Source organism: Bacillus rossius (assembly GCF_032445375.1).
Source record: "Bacillus rossius redtenbacheri isolate Brsri chromosome 4 unlocalized genomic scaffold, Brsri_v3 Brsri_v3_scf4_1, whole genome shotgun sequence".
Classification (NCBI taxonomy): Eukaryota; Metazoa; Arthropoda; class Insecta; order Phasmatodea; family Bacillidae; genus Bacillus; species Bacillus rossius.
The window spans coordinates 8,892,095-8,911,691 of record NW_026962010.1 but is presented as its reverse complement, the minus strand read 5'-3'; the positions used below and the strand labels follow the sequence as shown (position 1 = coordinate 8,911,691).

Here is a 19,597-nt window from a genome sequence, read left to right as displayed (position 1 = left end):
TGGAAGGGCAGCCCTTCCAGTATCTTAAAATGTGTCTATTTTCGTAATTTTATAATCCTGAATTGTTGCCCCTTGGAAGGGCAGCCCTTCAGGATTCTTCTGACAGTGGTGTTTTTGAAAGGTTGTCTGAATTGTTGCCCCTTGGATGGGCAGCCCTTCAGAATTTTTCTGACAGAAGTGTTTTTTAAAGGTTGTCTGAATTGTTGCCCCTTGGATGGGCAGCCCTTCAGGATTTTTCTGACAGTGGTTAATTTGTAAATTGACCTAACCTAACCTAACCTAACCTAACCTAAAATAACCACTGTCAGAAAAATCCTGAAGGGCTGCCCATCCAAGGGGCAACAATTTAGACAACCTTACAAAAACACTACTGTCAGAAAAATCTTTAAGGGCTGCCCATCCAAGGTGCAACAATTTAGACAACCTTTCAAAAACACTACTCTCAGAAAAATCTTGAAGGGCTGCCCTTCCAAGGGGCAACAATTCAGCTCCCCCCGTGGTTCCTGCTCGCTGTCGGGTGTGTCGTTTTTCGGGAAGCCTTCATTTCACAGACGAGAGAGCCACACCCGAAGTTCCCCGAAGTTCCATGCTCGCCTTTTTTTTTCTTCCGTGCCACAACAGGTGTATTTATTTAGGATGTAGCTTACTCATGCGTCATACGCCGTTCTTCTCATTGTATAAACCGGTGTGGCATTAAATTTTGCTGTCGATTAGGATAGGTTAGGTACATTATAAATACTTTAAAACATTGTGGATGGTTGCTTGTATTAGGTAAGTATAGCTACATTAAAAATACTGTAAAATCATTTTACGGTTGTTACGGTTGCTTAGCAAATAACTTTTTAATATGTAGCTATCCAGCGCTAGGAAACCGTTTACATGATTTCACAGTATTTTTAATGTAGCTATCCTAACCAAATCACAATGTTTTAAAGTATTTATAATGTAGCTAACCTAACCTAACTGACCATTAGTTATCATGAGTTGTCCAAAAGAAACATTCACGGACACACGGCAAACGAAAAATATGGCGGCGTACAAATAAATACGGTTGCCTTGTTTATGGTCTTTCCTTTTATCAACACCGCCATATTTATTTACAATGAACAAAAAAAACCGAAGATCCACGATCGGACGTTTGGCTCTCTCGTCTGTGAAAAGATGGCTTCCCTCGTTTTTTTCATCGTAGAACATGGAATAAACTGTGGATGTCGCGCAGTTGCACTTTCATTTTCAGAAGAAGGAAAACAAAAAAACATAAAACAACCAAAGAGTATCGAACTAAAGATGTCCGCCGCGACACTCAGCGGATGGACTGATTGTTTGGACTGGTGAGACGCTGTTTCCAAACACACACACGGTAGTTCGTACCGGGTGCTCTCGAACCCAGAGTACCGATTTGATGGAACGGCATCAGTTCGTCGGTCCGTCAGTTCCGACTGATGATTCCATCGTCCTTTCTCACACACGACAGTTCCGACTGTTAAGTTCCATCTGATAAGTCCGAACTGACAGTTTGAACTGATCATGTGGGGGGGGGGGGGGGAATTTTTTTAATGTATTCGCAACGGTAACAGATTTTCATAACAGGAAATTTTGGTACTAGTCTTCATCGGAACCGATAATTCCCGGTACTTTCGGTAATAGACTGTTTTTTTTATATATTAATAATGCAGCAGTCGGTGATTGAACTAGTAATAGTTAGTTTTGAACGATTCAATACGTTATAATGACTAAAAGTAAAAATATAAACATTTTTGTTGCAATATCTTTAATGCAAAATGTATCCACTAACCTGAACAAATCACTTTATTCTCAGTCTTACTCTCAATCTTCAACTTTGGAAAGAAAACTTACAGACAAAAATCCTTTAACACACGCAAAATCGCAGAGTTATTAACTTAAAATAACATTTCTTCTTTTTACATGAAACTGAAAAAAAATAGTAATTTAAATAATATTGGCAACGACAAACCACTGTTTAGTATCTATCTATTTTAGAGAAAAAACTATTAGTCAAAATTAAAATAAAGTCAGACTTTTAAGCTTAATTAACCAAAACTTTCAATCAATTGAATCAATTGAAGTGCCATCCAGTAAACAAGTCAAGTTGTTGTCGAGTTCCGAAAGTACCGAAATAAGCGGGAAAAGATTTTAAATTCCAGGTTCTTTTTCTACATTAAGAGTACCGGGAAATCCCGGTTCCGAACCCTAGTGCGCATCAACGTACACGTGAATCATGTGCTAGCGTTGCCAGGCAACCACGGGATTATTTCTCTACTCCATGTGGTTGTCACGATCTTCACGGAAAAATATTATAATCTCAACATAGTGCTGCAGCAGCATCCGCCTTCTTTCTTGGCTTCACACACATTCCTTCTCGTCTATAAAATCGAACTTTATACTCCCCTTCCCCCCGCCCATGGTACAAATATACGAAGGGAAGTCTTTAAGTAAGTCACCGAGATAATTAAAAAAAATTACTTACAATGTGAATCACTTCAATACTATTTTTATTTATCAACATGATCTCCACCAATACTTCTGCACGTATACTATTGCTTTAGCAGTGCCCCAATACCAGCTGTCTATAAATATTCGGGCTGCCGTCTCAGCCAAATTATGACTCGCTGCTATTCTATCGTACAACTATCTACCGGAATCGCCGTTTAGAAACTTAATGCGTGCATGCGTTCGAATTATATCTACTTAATATTAAATAAATATCATAAAGCAAGACGATGCTGATCTATATTCATAATCTTGCAAAGTACATTCTATTACTTTAATATAAATCTTATAAATTTGTGACTTTCTTGATGACTTTCCCCTCGTATATGTCGGCAAACCCCTGATGCGATAACTGCTGCTTCGTTTAGCGCTCACAGTGGTAGTTCGCATAATTAAATCGATCTGCTTTGGTGCAAACAATTGGTCGTTTGTAAAATAAATATATCTATTCATTTTAAGTATAAAGTTAAAAGATATTATTCATAACTTCATTTTCGCTCAGAAAAATACAAACTCGTGAAATACTAAAACAAATAAAATTTTTAACAGAGGAAAAAAATATATAGGGGAGGACGGGGCAAGTTGGCGATGTTAAGAGTTCGTCATTTTTTATAATTTTAATTTTGGAAATACGATTTCCTTCTTTCCACACACGATTAGAATAGTCTTTTGTCGTGGTGTAACTACATGGAAAAATCTATATTTCTATATTATCTCCAAAATTCTGCCCTTTTAAAAATATAATGCAAATGTGCCATCTTGCCCCGTTACCGGGGCAAGATGACTTTGACTACGGGGTAAGATGACATTTCTGCACAAGTTTAAACATATTTATTCTTAAAATGCAAACTAATGTAAATTAACTAATTTAACATTGTTACATGCTTTATTTTACATAAATATGGCATATTATTAAAGGCTTGGTTTGTTGAAAATTACAATTAATAGTTAACTTACATAACTAATTCAGAGTTGGTGTTTTTATAAACAATAATCGCAAACAAATTTTCCTCCTTCAAAGTTCGAGCAGTCCTCATGCCACCATATGTGGCATTTGCAACACTCGATCCAATCTTATGATGGAGGGTTGACATAAATCTCATCACACACAAGACACTGCACTTCGGATATTTGAGCTGAAGTCATGCCTGGCGAAAGTTGGAGCTTCTTGGATTTTTCTCGAGAATCGAACTTCAGTTTCTTAGTAACAGTTCCTTTTTTTGCATCTCGAGACTCATGTCTTTATTGCTTCAAACGTTCTTGTTATATCCTCTGAGCTTTTCTCTGAACCAGCATCGCTTTCATGGGTGAGCTTGTGATGACACTTGCACATTGCTTATGACTTATCCTTTTTCTCACATATGATCTTTCTTTAGGCAATGGTTTGAAATCGAAAACACTTCGGCACAGTTTTGACTCAACAGGAGTAGCATTTCTTATAGGCCCTATCTTAATGAGAGTAGCATTTCTTGAAAGTCCTGGCTCAACGGGAGTAGAATTTCTTGAAGGTCCTGGCTCAATGGAAGCTGCGGGAGAAGTATTTATTGAAGGTCCTGGCTCAATCGGAGAAATATTTCTTGAAGATCCTGGTTTAATGGAAATGTCATTTCTTGAAGGTCCTGGCTCAATGGGAGTAGCATTTCTTAATGGTCCTGGCTCAATGGAAGTAGCATTTCTTGAAGGTCCTGGTTCTTCAGTTTTCTATGCCTGATGTTCATTAACTGCTTTTTCCATCGCAAGATCATGATCGGTGGGGTTCGCTGCAGCTAAATCATGCTCAGCAAACACAAGGGGATCATAAGGCTCGATTCCATATTCTCGGAACCCATTGACTGCATTACCGACTATAGCTGCTTTTAAATAAGCAGTGCTCAGTAGCTCACCAATTTTTTTTGTCAGTTATGGCTTGCCCTGGATTAGTGACCATAAAGTTGTCACAAGCTTGAGTGTAATAGGTTTTTAATGGCCCAAAAAAGGAAACATCCAGCAGTTGAAGACGATGGGTAGTGTGGGGTAGGAATCCGACCATAACGATGTGATTTTCCCGGCAAAAGTTTATAGCCTCCAGTGTTACGTGTGTTTTATGGTTGTCAACAAGCAACAGCACGTGAAATTCACTGGTTGGTTTCACATGTAGTTCGAAATGTTTCAAAAACAACACAAATATTTCTCAATTGCTCCAACCATTATCACTGCAATGTCCAACGGTTCCCGGAGGGGCTCTTTCCACAAGTTCAGGTCGCATCCGTTTTCTTGCGAAAATCAAAAAAGGGGGCAGGTAATATCCGCAAGCATTAATGCAACAAATAATAGTAACATTTCTTCCTCTCTCTGCCGAAACGATCTTGGAAACACTCTTACTTCCTGTGGGTGAAATAACCTTTGGTAGCCTATTAGATACAGTGGAAAGTGCAGATTCATCTGCATTGTAAATGGCAGAAGCTGGAAATCTATGTTTTTCCCGCACTTATTTCAAAATTAAGAAAAACTTGTCAACATTTGGCTTGTTAAAGCCCATTGCTCTGGCAATGGATGTTTCCTCTGGTCTCCGAAAACTGAACTTACATTTTTTCATAAAACTAGCCAACCAATCCTCACCTGCCATCCTGGTCTCCACATTGAACGGATGCGAAATTCCACTATATTCTGCAAAGTAAAACACAAGTTTTCTACATTGCTGCTTTGTCATCCCAAAAAACATGTTATCCATTGCTGTCGAGTAGTTCCTTAAATATTCTAGCTGCTCTTCAGTGAAAACTTCTCGAAATCTTCCACCATGAATAGGCATTTCCTAGGAAGAAAATACAATTAGGTAGGCTAAATACTTTTTAATTAGAATTTTTGTTTAATGAAAGCCTGTAGGGCATGAACAATTAAAAAACAACTGTAAAAAAGCACTTGGGGCAAGATGACGAGTCGTCATCTTGCCCCAGTCAACTTGCCCCGATCAGCAATGTTATTAGTATTGGATTTTTTTCGCTAGGAAAAAATATAAAAGGTTAACAATATATAGTGGTTAAGAAGAGTATATTGTCTAAGGTAATAATGTGTGGCATTGAATAACCAAATATCTTACCTGTTTGTCCATGAGATATTACTTCGAAGTTCTTGAAAATTACAATACGTCAGACCAAATGTACGAACATCATCTAACAAACAACTAAATGGTGGCAGCGGCTTCACTGTGCGATTCTTTAGTGCCCACCAGTGTGGAGCGCTAGTAGTGTCTGTTAGGTGGTGCTATCTAATAACATGACGTGGAACTAAGTCATTCGTCGTCTTGCCCCGCTCGTCAACTTGCCCCGTCCTCCCCTATATTTGTCACAAACGCTTGTCAGTAAACACCTGCCTCACCACCGCTTAAAGCGCTCACTGCGGGAGCAAGCAGCATTACAGCCATTTGAAGATTACATTACATCCCCTATTTCAATTCGCTATGAGTGGAGACCAGAAAAATTCGCGGGTTCACTGACCTGCAGGATGAACTCCATAGTTCTACGTACACTCGGTCAAATGTCACCCACTCATTGGCTGCTATCTTGTGAGACGACCCAACGTAGCAGCCTGTGATTCGATAAAGCTTTGGTCGGGCGTTTCTCATTGGCCCAGAGTCATCCAGGTGAGTTGTGAGCCAATAGCAGAGGCAGCACTGAGGTACAACTATTTGTATTCTAGCCTATCGCGAAATGAATTCGCGAATTTTTCCGGTCTCTAGCTATGAGACTGGTGTACGTGCTTTAACGTCGTGGCCTGCATAGCATCACAGCTTTCACGCACTTGTCCAATTTCAAGTGAGCATACTTTCATTGAAAAACACCCCACGTACTTTCCGCCTGGTGTCAAGGAAAGGATATTTGAAATTTCTATACATCACGTGCACGTCGTCAAAGTTGAACGGAGTCTGGTCTACTGGAGAGAAAAATGATACCTACACTGGACTCACAAACCCGAGGTCCTGTGTTTGAACCCCTGTCGGACAATCCTCATTTCGTCTTCTTTGTTTTCCCGAAATCTCTCCTTGCAATGCTGGAGTGATTCCTTATTTCTTCCCCAACATCCCTCACGTGTGTAGAGAGTCGAGATTCCTTCGTTAACCACGTCGCTTAATAATAAGAAAATGAACACTAGGCATAATTCTACATAATAAAACTTAAATAAGGATTGCAGGCCTTTTCAGAAATTGTCAGTAGCTGCGCTTTAAGCCAGGCGTTTATGTACCAACGTTTTGGTCGATATTTCAGTACCATCTTCAGGGATACTATTAGTAGGCTATATGGCGACTGGATTTTCTATCGAAAAGTCGGTGAAATCTTCGCCTTCCACGCGGTTAGGAACCCCAAACTTGAGTATCCTCACAAAAAGAAATATTTTATGTCTTGATAGATTAGTTCTGTCAGACAATTCCAAGTTTTAACTTTTATGCAAGTGCGAAACCACGCCAACACCGTTGTGACAGTGTTTTGTTCGACGTGTTTCCTGACATGCGTGTGATGAGATCGACGCTGAATGCCAAACAGACACACGTGCCTAGCGACACACAGCTCACACAAAGCGTCGCCACTGTCGCTCGTCAAAGTTTCTCCGGTGTATAAGGCGGCGTGACATGCTACAGGTGTCGTTGGGTATGATTCTCCGTGTGCTCTAGGGCTCAACGCCGGTGTGGTTTGATTGGGAAACGAGCAAAGTAACGCCTCGGTGGGCGGTGTCCCACCAAAAACATTTAAAAAAATATATCTGTAACTTGAACAAAACTAAATGCTGTGACGAAGCTGTTTTTGAAAATGTTTTGTTTGGTAACCCACATATAGACTAATTTTCTATGTTCTTTTCGTCATGTAAAAATAACTGATGTATAGTTAAATCAAATTTATTTTTATTTTGTTTGTAAAGACTGAATTCTGAGACGTAGTTGAAGTCACTTTTTTTTTACCTCGTTATCACCATATTGTCACGCCCAAAACTTTGCGGAAATGGTGCTTGATCACTTCTGGGGATGATTAGAAGATATGAATTAGAATATTCGTCGTTAAACGGTCATATAAAATATCAGTTATTAAATTTTTTTATTCCAATATGAATACTCTACCATTTGGACGTCCGACCAACATAGCGAAGGCCATGAACTGATAATAAAAACTGCTTCCCCCGGCCACAATGTAATCATGGAGACGGGGACATCCCCTTTCCAAGTACAGCGTCGAGAAGACCATAGCGACATCCGAACACTAGCCTGCTGGATCCCTTAGAAGTGCATCGTATTGGACGCGGCCATATTTTTGTTGCTTCCGAATTCTCACAGGGGATCCATCGGCATCCTTTCATGCGTCCACTAAAACCGAGATGTCTAGAGTTACAACACTCTCATCCAATGCGTCCCTACATCCATTAGCTTCGGAATCGCGGTTACTTTGTTTGCATATAACATTATTTCAGATTTTCGGCATAACATCTGTTTAGAACTTTGTAAGCACAGACCTTAATAAAAAAATTACAGAAAAGTAAACTTAAGCTTACAGCGGTATTTAACTCCAATTATAGGTAGTTTTAATATTTTTAGATTCATAACAATGCAACAGTCAAACTACTTTTTTTTGTTTAAATTGGTCGTTTTTATTTAAGATTATGCTGAATATTCGAAATGGCCGCGTGCACATTAGTACGACAATCTGTCCAATATGTGGTGCTAGCATTAAAAGTAGACTCAAACGATATGATTTTCGTCTCGACTTCTACTTAACTGGCTGCTTGTACAGGCGTGGCTGCGTCAAGTTGTAGTTACCTACTATCTCTTCGCTGTTTACTGACTTGAGAGTGTAACAATTCTCATGTACTTTGTCACATAGGTACTACATACGGTCCTTCATAAAGAAAAAAATAGTTTCTTAGTAACGTTTTCCCATAGTTTACTAATCGGGTTGGTCTTCTTAAGAACTTTATCTCCTACACTGAGCTTAGAAATCCGCTTCTTCTTCTTGTGATTCTTGCTCCTTTTCTCTGCTGCGAGATGTAGACGGGCTATAACAAAAGCTTATATTTGTTCTCGTAGCTCTTCCGTATCCTTTGCCCACCTCCAAAGCAGGGGTGATTATGGATATTTTTTTCGAAATATACAAACCATCAGAAATGCGTCCTCTGCATTGCGGCTAAGGTACCGTCCGACCATCAGAAATGCGTGCTCTGCATCGCGGCTAAGGTACCGTCCGACCATCAGAAATGCGTGCTCCGCATTGCGGCTGAGGTACCGTCCAACCATCAGAAATGTGTCCTCCGCATTGCGGCTGAGGTACCGTCCGACCATCAGGAATGCGTCTTCTGCATTGCGGCTGAGGTACCGTCCGACCATCAGGAATGCGTCCTCTGCATTGCGGCTAAGGTACCGTCCGACCATCAGAAATGTGTGCTCTGCATCGCGGCTAAGGTACCGTCTGACCATCAGGAATGCGTGCTCCGCATTGCGGCTGAGGTACCGTCCAACCATCAGAAATGCGTACTCTGCATTGTGGCTAAGGTACCGTCCAACCATCAGAAATGCGTGCTCCGCATTGCGGCTGAGGTACCGTCCAACCATCAGAAATGTGTCCTCCGCATTGCGGCTGAGGTACCGTCCGACCATCAGGAATGCATGCTCTGCATCGCGGCTAAGGTACAGTCCGACCATCAGGAATGCGTGCTCTGCATCGCGGCTGAGGGGTGTAGGGATATGTGGGGATGCTGGTCACTGGAGGAGTGTCGACGGCTCGTGCGCAGCTGGACATCTCGGTGGGGCCCGAGGCGGAGGGCGACAACGGGACGGTGGTCATGACTCCCTTCGCGCTGACGGCCTACCTGGACCAGGCCGACCTCTACCACGGCAACAACCACAGCGGAGCGGCCCTCAACGTCACCGCCGGCTTCACGTCGCCGGCGTCTGAGTACTTCAAGTGAGTGCCAACCCCAGCGCCTCCCACGACGAGGGTCCGTAGCGGGTCGTTACCACAACGCCGAAATACCACAACGCCGACAGCTAGAAAACTGCTGTGTACCACAACGCCGAAATACAGTAACGCCTAAAAATGTTGCTGCGGGGAGGGGGGCCACAGGAGAAAAATAAAAAAAAAAACAACTGAGTGAATTTGTGTGTGTTTCTTAAATGTATCTTAACGCCGAAATACCACAACCTAACCTAACCTAGGCTAGCCTAACCTTACATAACCTAACCTTTGTGGCAGTCCTGCAATGACATTTTTCAGCGTTAATGTATTTCGGCGTTGTGGTAAATCGGCGTTGTGTTACACAGCGGTTTTCTAGCTGTCGGCGTTGTAGTCAATTTGACATTCGGCGTTATGGTTTTCGGCGTTATGGTATTTCGGCGTTGTGGTGCGTCCCCGTCTGTAGCGCGCCTTATTCTTAAATTGCAGTGAGCTTTCTTAATGGGCGTTTACTCTCTCTTTCCAATGCACGATATCTGTGCCCTGTTGCCAGATACATGCAAAGAGTAAAAAAAAAAAAAAAAATTTAGTAATAAATTTACAATTTAAAAAAAAAGTTTTCAATGTGTTAAAGAAAATGTTTATTTTATTTTAAAGCGTAAAATTTGGAATGTAATTTTCGGATTTTTTTTTTTTTTTTTGTATTTTAGCCAGAGCATCATCTGATAATATTCGATTCTCTTATCTAAGAAAATTTATCAGCAAGACGTCATCTTGGTTTCAACCATCTTGATCATCATTTGTTTTTAAATATCTTTCAATATCAAAAATTTGTGCTCTGATCGACCGTAGAAACTATTTAATGTAATGCCTTGTTATTCATATAGATCGACAGCTATAATTATTTTCTCCTGTGGTGTTTGGAATTGGTGTATTTTTCTTTCATACCTATGAAAAGTAATAGTTATCAAAAGGCACTATTATATAGTCATAAAAATAAAAAATAGTATAATTTTAAATATACTTAAAACTTGTTTTATCGCTAGTATGCGAAATAATAATGTTAATAAGTTGGATAGTATCTATCAAGCAAAAGTGGGTTCCAATTGCTATATACTGCAATCCATTAGCGAGACAGACTATATTTGTTGCTGCATCGTAGATAGAGACCACAATGGTGCAATTTCTCACTTTCCACCAAGGCGATACACGTTTGATTACCAGCAGAATCAATCCCGGAGAGAGGGAAACCTACTACTATTCTTTGACCCCCAGGCCAGATGCTTGAATAATCCAGGTTCGTGCATCTACAGAGTTTTTCTCTGTTGTTAAAGTTAAAAAAAAATGTTATGTCTATGTTTGTTACATAAATCATAATCTTTTAAAACTTCGTTCTATATTATTATTGTTATTATTATTTTGAGACCGTAGCCTTTTCGTATGTCTAAGTGATTGTAATTTAAAAAATATATATTTGAAAATTTAGGTATGCAAAGTTTGAAACAATTAATATTATTGAAAACGTATAACTCTGGAAAAGTGGTGTTTATTTCCATTCCGACCGCGAACTTGCACGAGCAGGCAGCGAACTGGGTATGTTCGAGGACTGATCGGGGGTCAGTGAGAACGTAGTCTTCCCCTCGAGTGAACGCACTGTGTCAGTGCCAGCTCGCGAGCTCTCCGTCACCGCTTGTTTGTGTATCTCCTTCCACGTCACCCTTCAAGCAGGCAGCGGGCTGCTACGAACACCCTCTTGGAGTGTGATGGCGCTATTTCCAGTTCAACCTCATAAACAATAAATATTTCCCTTTTTATCGAATGCAGTTCCTATATCTTATATCTTTAAACGAGCAATTCTTGTATGTGTAGGTATACACACACACACACACACCACAGGATTACTGCTAGAAAATTAAACACTGAAGCAACAGAAGGCCGAAATTTCCAATACTGGGTACAAACTTTTGGCTTTGAGAACATTGATAATTACGATCTTGAAGATAATCAAGAGAATTTAAACACGGATGAATTAGCAGTATTAGGAGAGCAAATGCACCAGTTATGTATACATATGTATATATATACACACACACGCACACTTTCTTCTATGGAATTTTATGAAGAAGTATTTATTCTTTTTTTTTTAACTTTTCCTGTTTAGTTTTGTGAAAAAAAGTTATTATACATTACCTTCAATCCCAAACACAATTTTCAATCGAACCACGTTTTCTAACATTTAATCCTTATTTTATAGCTCTATTACAATATTACTTTCATATCTGGTTTCACATATATATATATATATATATATATATATATCTTTATATATATATTTCTTGTGTGCGTGTGTATGTCACTGAACTCCTCCTAGACGGCTGGACCGATTATGATGAAATTTTGTGTGTGAGTTCACGGGGATTCGAGGATGGTTTAGATTCACAATTGGATATTTTATCTCGATTCTGAGTAAAGAAAAACTAAAAAAACACGCTTTAAAAGCAAAAATTGCAACGCATTATTAGAAGCCATTAAGTTTTGCTATTGTAAGGAACTAAGTAGAGAGTAAGAAAAAAATAAAGATCCTGACAGTTTATAGTGTCGCCATATTTGTTTCAATTTTCAATACCCTTTTTAATCATGTTTCATAGCCACACAAATAGTGAGTGTGTGTCTTTTCTCTATGTCCACGAGGTCTCGCCGCGTCAATTTTCTCCTTGGAGCGAACCCGTCCGCTTAATTAAATAAACAGCTTTTATCGTTGAATGATTTCATGATTTATTTAATGAAAATATGCTCTCATAAAATTCCATGCGGAAAAAGTCGTGGGCAGCAGATACGTATAGTTATAGGTGTGGGGCTATGCATGCTGATTTTTCATATACTGTATGGATGCGAACATGTAAGAATTATCTATCTTTCTTACTATAATAAAACAGTACTTTTCTGTCTGTTTGTACGCGATTTTGATGAAATTTTGTGTGTGAGTTCACGGGGATTCGAGGATGGTTTAGATTCACAATTGGATATTTTATCTCGATTCTGAGTTAAGAAAAACTTTAAAAAAAACACGCTTTAAAAGCAAAAAAACTAAGCATTGTTGATAATTAGCCTCCATGGCAACGGGCTTTTGCATTGTTGTTGCCTTCTGCGTAACCATGGGAAAGGTTTTTGGTAACGGCAGTGGCGTGCCCAAGAGGAGGGGTATGTATAATGAGAAGATACAAAATGTCCAGCGTAGAAATACTTACCGCCATATCCATATCTAACAAAAAGTACATTTGGGCAGGACAATGTCTGTCGGGTCCGCTAGAAAGATATATAGAGAGATAGAGATATAAATAGAAAGATAGAGAGAGAGTTATAGAGATATACATAGAGAGATAGAGAATTAGAGAGATAAAGAGAGATGCTTAGTATACGTTTAAAAAATTACAAAAAAAATTGATTGAGGCATTGCAATGCATGCCGGGCATTATCTAGTCTTTATATATATTTCTTGTGTGCGTGTGTATGTCACTGAACTCCTCCTACACGGCTGGACCGATTTTGATGAAATTTTGTGTGTGAGTTCACGGGGATTCGAGGATGGTTTAGATTCACAATTGGATATTTTATCTCGATTCTGAGTTTTAAAAAAAAACTAAAAAAACACGCTTTAAAAGCAAAAAAACTAAGCATTGTTGATAATTAGCCTCCATGGCAACGGGCTTTTGCATTGTTGTTGCCTTCTGCGTAAACATGGGAAAGGTTTTTGGTAACGGCAGATATATATCTCTATATATCTTTCTAGCGGTCCCGACAGACATTGTCCTGCCCAAATGTACTTTTTGTGAGATATGGATATGGCGGTAAGTATTTCTACGCTGGACATTTTGTATCTTCTCATTATACATACCCCTCCTCTTGGGCACGCCACTGCCGTTACCAAAAACTATATGTAGAAAGATATATAGAGAGATAGAGATATAAATAGAAAGATAGAGAGAGATATAGAGAATTAGAGAGATAAAGAGAGATGCTTAGTATACGTTTAAAAAATTACATTATTAATAAATTAAAAAATTGATTGAGGCATTGCAACGCATGCCGGGGATTATCTAGTATATATATATATATATATATATATATATATATATATATATAGAAAGAGAGAGAGAGAGAGAGAAACTGCATTCGATAAAAAGGGAAATATTTATTGTTTATGAGGTTGAACTGGAAATAGCGCCATCACACTCCAAGAGGGTGTTCGTAGCAGCCCGCTGCCTGCTTGAAGGGTGACGTGGAAGGAGATACACAAACAAGCGGTGACGGAGAGCTCGCGAGCTGGCACTGACACAGTGCGTTCACTCGAGGGGAAGACTACGTTCTCACTGACCCCCGATCAGTGCCACTACAAGTGTAAGGGAAGCCTAAGATGTACCTACATCAAGTTCTGTCCCTGCCCGAACACGTCCGAATATTCACCTTCGGCCAACCTCGTGTTTATATATATATATTTTTTTCTCTGTTTATTTTAATGTAGCTACACTAACTAACCTAACTAACCGTCCATGGTGTTTTAAATTGTTTTAATGTAGCTAACCTAACCGACCACTTTTAATATTTGAATTCATTTATCCTGCGCAAAAATAAAACAAATCCAGAGGTTGGCCGAATGTGAATATTCGGGCGTGTTCGGGCAGGGACAGAACTTGATGTTCATCTCAGGCTTCTCCAAGTGGTGAGTGTAGTGAAGATGGTGAGAGCGGGTGTGCTCGCTGCAGCCGGGCCATCTTGGAGCTGAACAAGAGCTCCGGCCTGCACGACCTGGGCGCAGTCAAGTGGGACATCGCGCTGTGCCTGCTCGCCGTCTACTTCATCTGCTACTTCAGCCTGTGGAAGGGCATCTCCACCTCCGGCAAGGTCAGCCGCCGACCTTGCTGTGCATTTTACTGACTTCTCAACCAACAATTAACATCAAACAAACGAAGAGTTCTTCGTAATTTCTACAGACCTGCAAAATTCGCGGATTCATTCGGTGATAGGCTAGAATTCAAACACATATACCTCTCAGATAATTTTGCTATTGGCTTACTGTTCATCTGGACGAATCTCAACCAGTTATAAACCCTCAACCAAAGAAGGATCGAATCACAGACAAACCAGCTGATATGACTTACAAGTCGGCAGCCAATGAACTTTCGTTATTTGCCCGAGTGTACAGGGGTATGTGCAGTCTATCCTGAAGGCCATCGAAACCGCGAATTTTGCAGGTCTCTAGTAATTTCTAATAACTAGAGACCGGGAAAATACGCGGGTTCAATGACCTCCAGGATAGACTCCAATATCCTCTGCACACTCTGGCGAATGCCAACTGTTCATTGGCTGCTGACTTGTGAGTCGTCTCGACTGGGTTGGCCTGTGATTCGACACTTATATTGAGTGAGGGTCTCTAATTGGCCCTCAGTCCTCCAGATTAACAGTGATCCAATGGCAGAAGCAGCACTTAGGTATAATTATTTGAATTTTAGCATAACACGAAATGAACCCGCGAATTTTTCGATCTCTACTAATAACTGACCCTTTATTGGAACATATGTTTGTTTGTTTTTAGCTATGTACATGTACTTTTCTTTGACGTGATAACGTCTTATAAATCGTTGAACGCCGGGGCTGCACGAACGAAAAAGCATGACTCATTGTCACGTTCCGCCTAGAGCCGAGCGTGCAAGAACCGGCCAACAACCACCGTGCGAGAAAATCTTCTATAATATCAAACAGGTTAAAGGCGGGCTTTTTTTTAACTAATTGTTCGTGATTATATTTAAACAAATTATTTAAAATTAAATTTGCAAAAAAAACTGTAAATAATAATATTTGAGAATTAAAAAGTACGCAATTTTTTATCAATGTTTTCCTTATGACGTTATCACGTAAAATTATCGTCCGTAAACCGACTTTACAGACAAACTCCCCCCCCCCCCCATTTTTTTATTTGCTAGTGTTCTAATATAGCTATTACCCACAATCCATCATGCAAAGTCTACTAGAGAACGCTGGCATCACAGACTTCTAGGCGACGCTAGTGATGTATTGGGGCAGCCTTCTTTTCACAGACGAAAGAGCCATTACCCGAAGTTCCCCGAACGTCATGTTTTTTATTTCCCCCATATCTTTAATGTAGCTATCCTAATCTAATCAACGGTCCACAATGTTTTAAAGTATTTATAATGTAGCTAACATAACATAATTGACCATTAGTATTATTTTATCAACACCGCCATATTTATTTACAATGAACCAAAAAAAAAAAAACCGAAGATGCACGATCGGAGGTTTGGCTCTCTCGTTTGTGAAAAGAAGGCTGTTGAGCGCGAGGTGCATGTTTGTCCGGCGGCGCTCCACTCGCGGGTATTCCGCAGGTCGTGTGGTTCACGGCGCTGTTCCCTTACGCCGTGCTGCTGATCCTGCTGGTGCGAGGCGTGACCCTGCCCGGGTCGGCGGAGGGCATCCGCTACTACCTCAGCCCCAACTTCGCCGCCATCACCAAGGCGGAGGTCAGTCCCTGAGTCCCTCCTTCAGCGGGAAGCCTTCATCTCAGAGGCGAGAGAGCCGCACCCGAAGTTCATGCTCGCTTTTTTTGACGTGACAACGTCTAATAAATCGATGAACGCCGGCTGCACGCACGAAGAAGTGTCCCGTTACGCACATTGTCCCGTTACGCTCATTGTACGCTTGCGCCGCATCTATCTCTCTTCCACTGGATTGGAACAACCATCGATTTGACTTTTTTCGAGGCACATTAAACTTGAAACACTCCCATTCGTTTCCTACTTTTCCTATCATCGTCCTATCCTCAACAGAATAACACAGATTGGAAGAAGTTAAATAGCAAACATGTATAAAAGTTATAGTTAGAATAATCTCTTCGTTAATGTAATAAACATATTTGATTTATGAGTGCAAATGAAAGTAAAATTTATCAATTAAATTGTAGATTTCATTTCACTCCTTCTTTGTATCCATACTAAATAGTGATAATTCAATAAAAATTATTCAATTTTATTCATAAAAGTATGCAATCATTTCATCAATGTTTTGTTATGGCGTTGTCACGTTAAACTATCGTCCGTAAACCGACTTTACAGACAACCAATTTTTTCCCCCTATCTTTAATGTAGCTATCCTAACCAAATCAACCATCCACAATGTTTTAAATGTTATAATATAGCTAACCTAACCTAATTGACCATTAGTATCCTTTTATCAACACCGCCATATTTATTTACTATGACCAAAAAAAAACTTGAAGATGCAGGATCGATCGTTTGGCTCTCTCGTCTGTGAAAAGAAGGCTTCCCTCCTTTAGTCATCCTTGCCATTGACGGACACAGGTTTTATTTCCTCTTTATTCACCCTTTGGTTAAAATTGTGTTTTCTGTTACTGTAAGCATTGACACGTATGTTTCACATATTTAATAACATTAGTGTACGTATGTGTAGCCTACTCATAGCCTATTTTAAAGAAATCATCAAATAATTATTTAAGAACAAAGTATTATTGAATAAAAATTGAAATTGAATAAAAACAAAAATATATATTCTTATCCTTTAAGCAAAATCTTTACTTATATTTCTATTTGTAAAGTTTGGAGTTCTAAAAGTTTGCTATTCCTATAATTTTATTTAAGTGTGACAATAAATTTTCTTTTATTATTCAGTTATAGAGAAAAATTATTTTAAAAAATCCTGTCTACGGCCTTGAATGAAGTATTACCAGAGTTACTTGAACAGTAAAATTCAGCACTCACAGAAGCAAGCTTGTATGAGTGCATCTAGTCAATTTAATCTACGTGCGGTATTTTGACTAATGTACACATTTTAAATATTGTAACAACTGACAAGTAAATAAATAAATTTACAAGATATCTTTCATACTTTTTTATAAATTTTAAGTTAAGAGAATTTAATTTAAATACAAGTTTAAGTATAAAATTGTTTAAGAATAATATATATACATAAAAAAGACAAAAAGTACAAGTACATAAATTACTACAGTATATAAAATTGTACTTAAATAGTACACGAATCTCTTCATCAGTTAAATTATTCAGCCTAAGATTGACATGTTATTTTATTTGAAAATAATTTTTTGTTTTCAATACTTTTCAGGAATAATAACTACAAATTTTGGAAGCAAAAATTCCAAAAATCTCGGTGCCCTCTTGGAATTAAGAAGCCCTTTCAAAATCGTGAATGTGAAACGGGGTTGATAAACGCAAACGTCAAAACTATGTTTCATAGAAAACTTTTTGTATAGTTCAAGGTTAAAACACACGCTAAAACTCTTGGGCCCTGTCTCCCCCCCCCCCCCCCTTGAGGATTTCCGGGGGCCACCCTGCGAATCCTAAAGATTTGCGCCCCTGATCCCAGCTATGTTCGGCATTTTGACATCTACTTGTAGCAGCCATTCCTGTCGACAACAGCACTCAGCTGTCCTTAAGGCCTGGTCTCACGCATCATCTTCTTTTCTCTCTTTTTTTTTCGTCGTTACTTTTATTTAAGGATTATTATAAAAATTTTAACTTGATACCTAACTTGCATTTGCTGTTCTGCCACAGATATTTTAGACAGATACTTAGTTCATTGGTGTACAAGGCTCGCAAGATACTGCTTAGTACACAAAAAAAAATGTAACCGTATAACTTGAATTATAGTTTAATGTCTCGTCAATCCTGAACAAAAGCTAGCATTTTTAGGATTACAGTCCAAGTGAATTGCTACAAGAGTTTGCAACGTAGGGAAAAGGGTGCAATTTAATACGTGATACATAGTGAGGAAATCTTTTTTGAGAAATTATAGTATAGGAGGTTTTATTTGCCTACTCTGTGTTTTAACCCGTCGGACCGGGGGGTGGGAGGGGAGGGGGAGGAGGGTAACATGCACTTTAAAACTTCAGGATTCTAGAGGTCGGGAGGAATATTTATCACTGTCATCGGCGTGGAGACTTTTTCATCTGGGATCATGCGAGAAGACAGAGGTATGCACTCGGGCCTGACGAGGCTGGAGACTGATGGAGGGTCGGTCGTGCTCGACCCTCGCTTCTCTCCGCGGATCAGCGGGCGTCCCCCCCCCCTCCCTCTCTCTCAGTCCCTCTCCAAGAGTCCACCACCCCCCTCTCACGCGGAGATCCCCGAGCAGTGGGTGGACACCTGAAACACTTGCCTTATTGTCTGCACGCCACCACACGCTTGAACTGCGTCCTCGTTGGACCGCAGGCAGTTTTTTTTCACCCACCCTCAAGGAAAAGAGATCACTGACAACATTACAAAATTCGAATGACCCATCAGTAGAGACCTGCAAAATTCGCGGATTCATTTACCTCTAGGATAGACTCCACAGTCCTTTAAATACTCGCGGAAATGACAACTGTTCATTGGCTACTGACGCGTGAGACGTCTCAACTAGGCTGTCCGTAATTCGGCACTTTCTTGGTTTAGTGTTTCCCATTGGCTCACAGTTCTCCGGATAAAATGTGGGCCAATCGCAGAAGCGGTACGAAGGTATAGTTTTGATGGTAGCCTATCGCGAAATGAATCCGCGAATTTTGCATGTCTCTACCCATCAGTGGTGTGAAATCCTGCGGATTAGGTACGATGTGACAGCAGCCAATAGACAATAGACACCCCTTTAACTGTGTGTGGAGTTCATCCCGGTGCCAGTAGGATCTCTGCAGTCAATTTCATCCCGCGTGACTTCAAACTTGATCATCGTGACGCCTCACACAGACAGCTAGCACAAATACTGATGACTTGAAAAACAATCTGAGCACTTCACTTCTTGTCCTTTGGCACCGGCTCGCTCTCGTAGTTTGGCAAGAACGCGTGACGTTGTGCCAACTCGCCCTTGTCCGTTGGTGAGAAACATTTCCGGCTCTCGATAATCGTATCAGCTCGTCCATGCTCTGTAGTGAGAAACCGCTTGGTTCTCGTATCAGCTAAGTCGAATTCCTTGGTAGTAAAACATCTGATGAGTAGAGACCTGCAAAATTCGCGGATTCATTCGGTGATAGGCTATAATTCAAATACATATACTTCTTAGATGATTTTGCTATTGGCTTACTGTTCATCTGGATGCATCCAAACCAGTTATAAACCCTCAACCAAAGGAGGATCGAATCATAGACAAACCAGCTGAGA

General features: G+C 40.0%; 1 protein-coding gene across 1 annotated transcript in view; it reads left to right on the top strand.

The window, feature by feature from the left end:
- Positions 1–19,597, top strand: part of LOC134541713 (sodium-dependent dopamine transporter-like) — a 110,846-nt gene that overhangs the window by 69,190 nt on the left and 22,059 nt on the right. Inside the window, 5 exon segments of the mRNA XM_063385360.1 lie at positions 1,404–1,420; positions 9,346–9,400; positions 9,403–9,431; positions 14,183–14,321; positions 15,821–15,955. Coding sequence (XP_063241430.1) covers positions 1,404–1,420; positions 9,346–9,400; positions 9,403–9,431; positions 14,183–14,321; positions 15,821–15,955 — 375 coding nt within the window.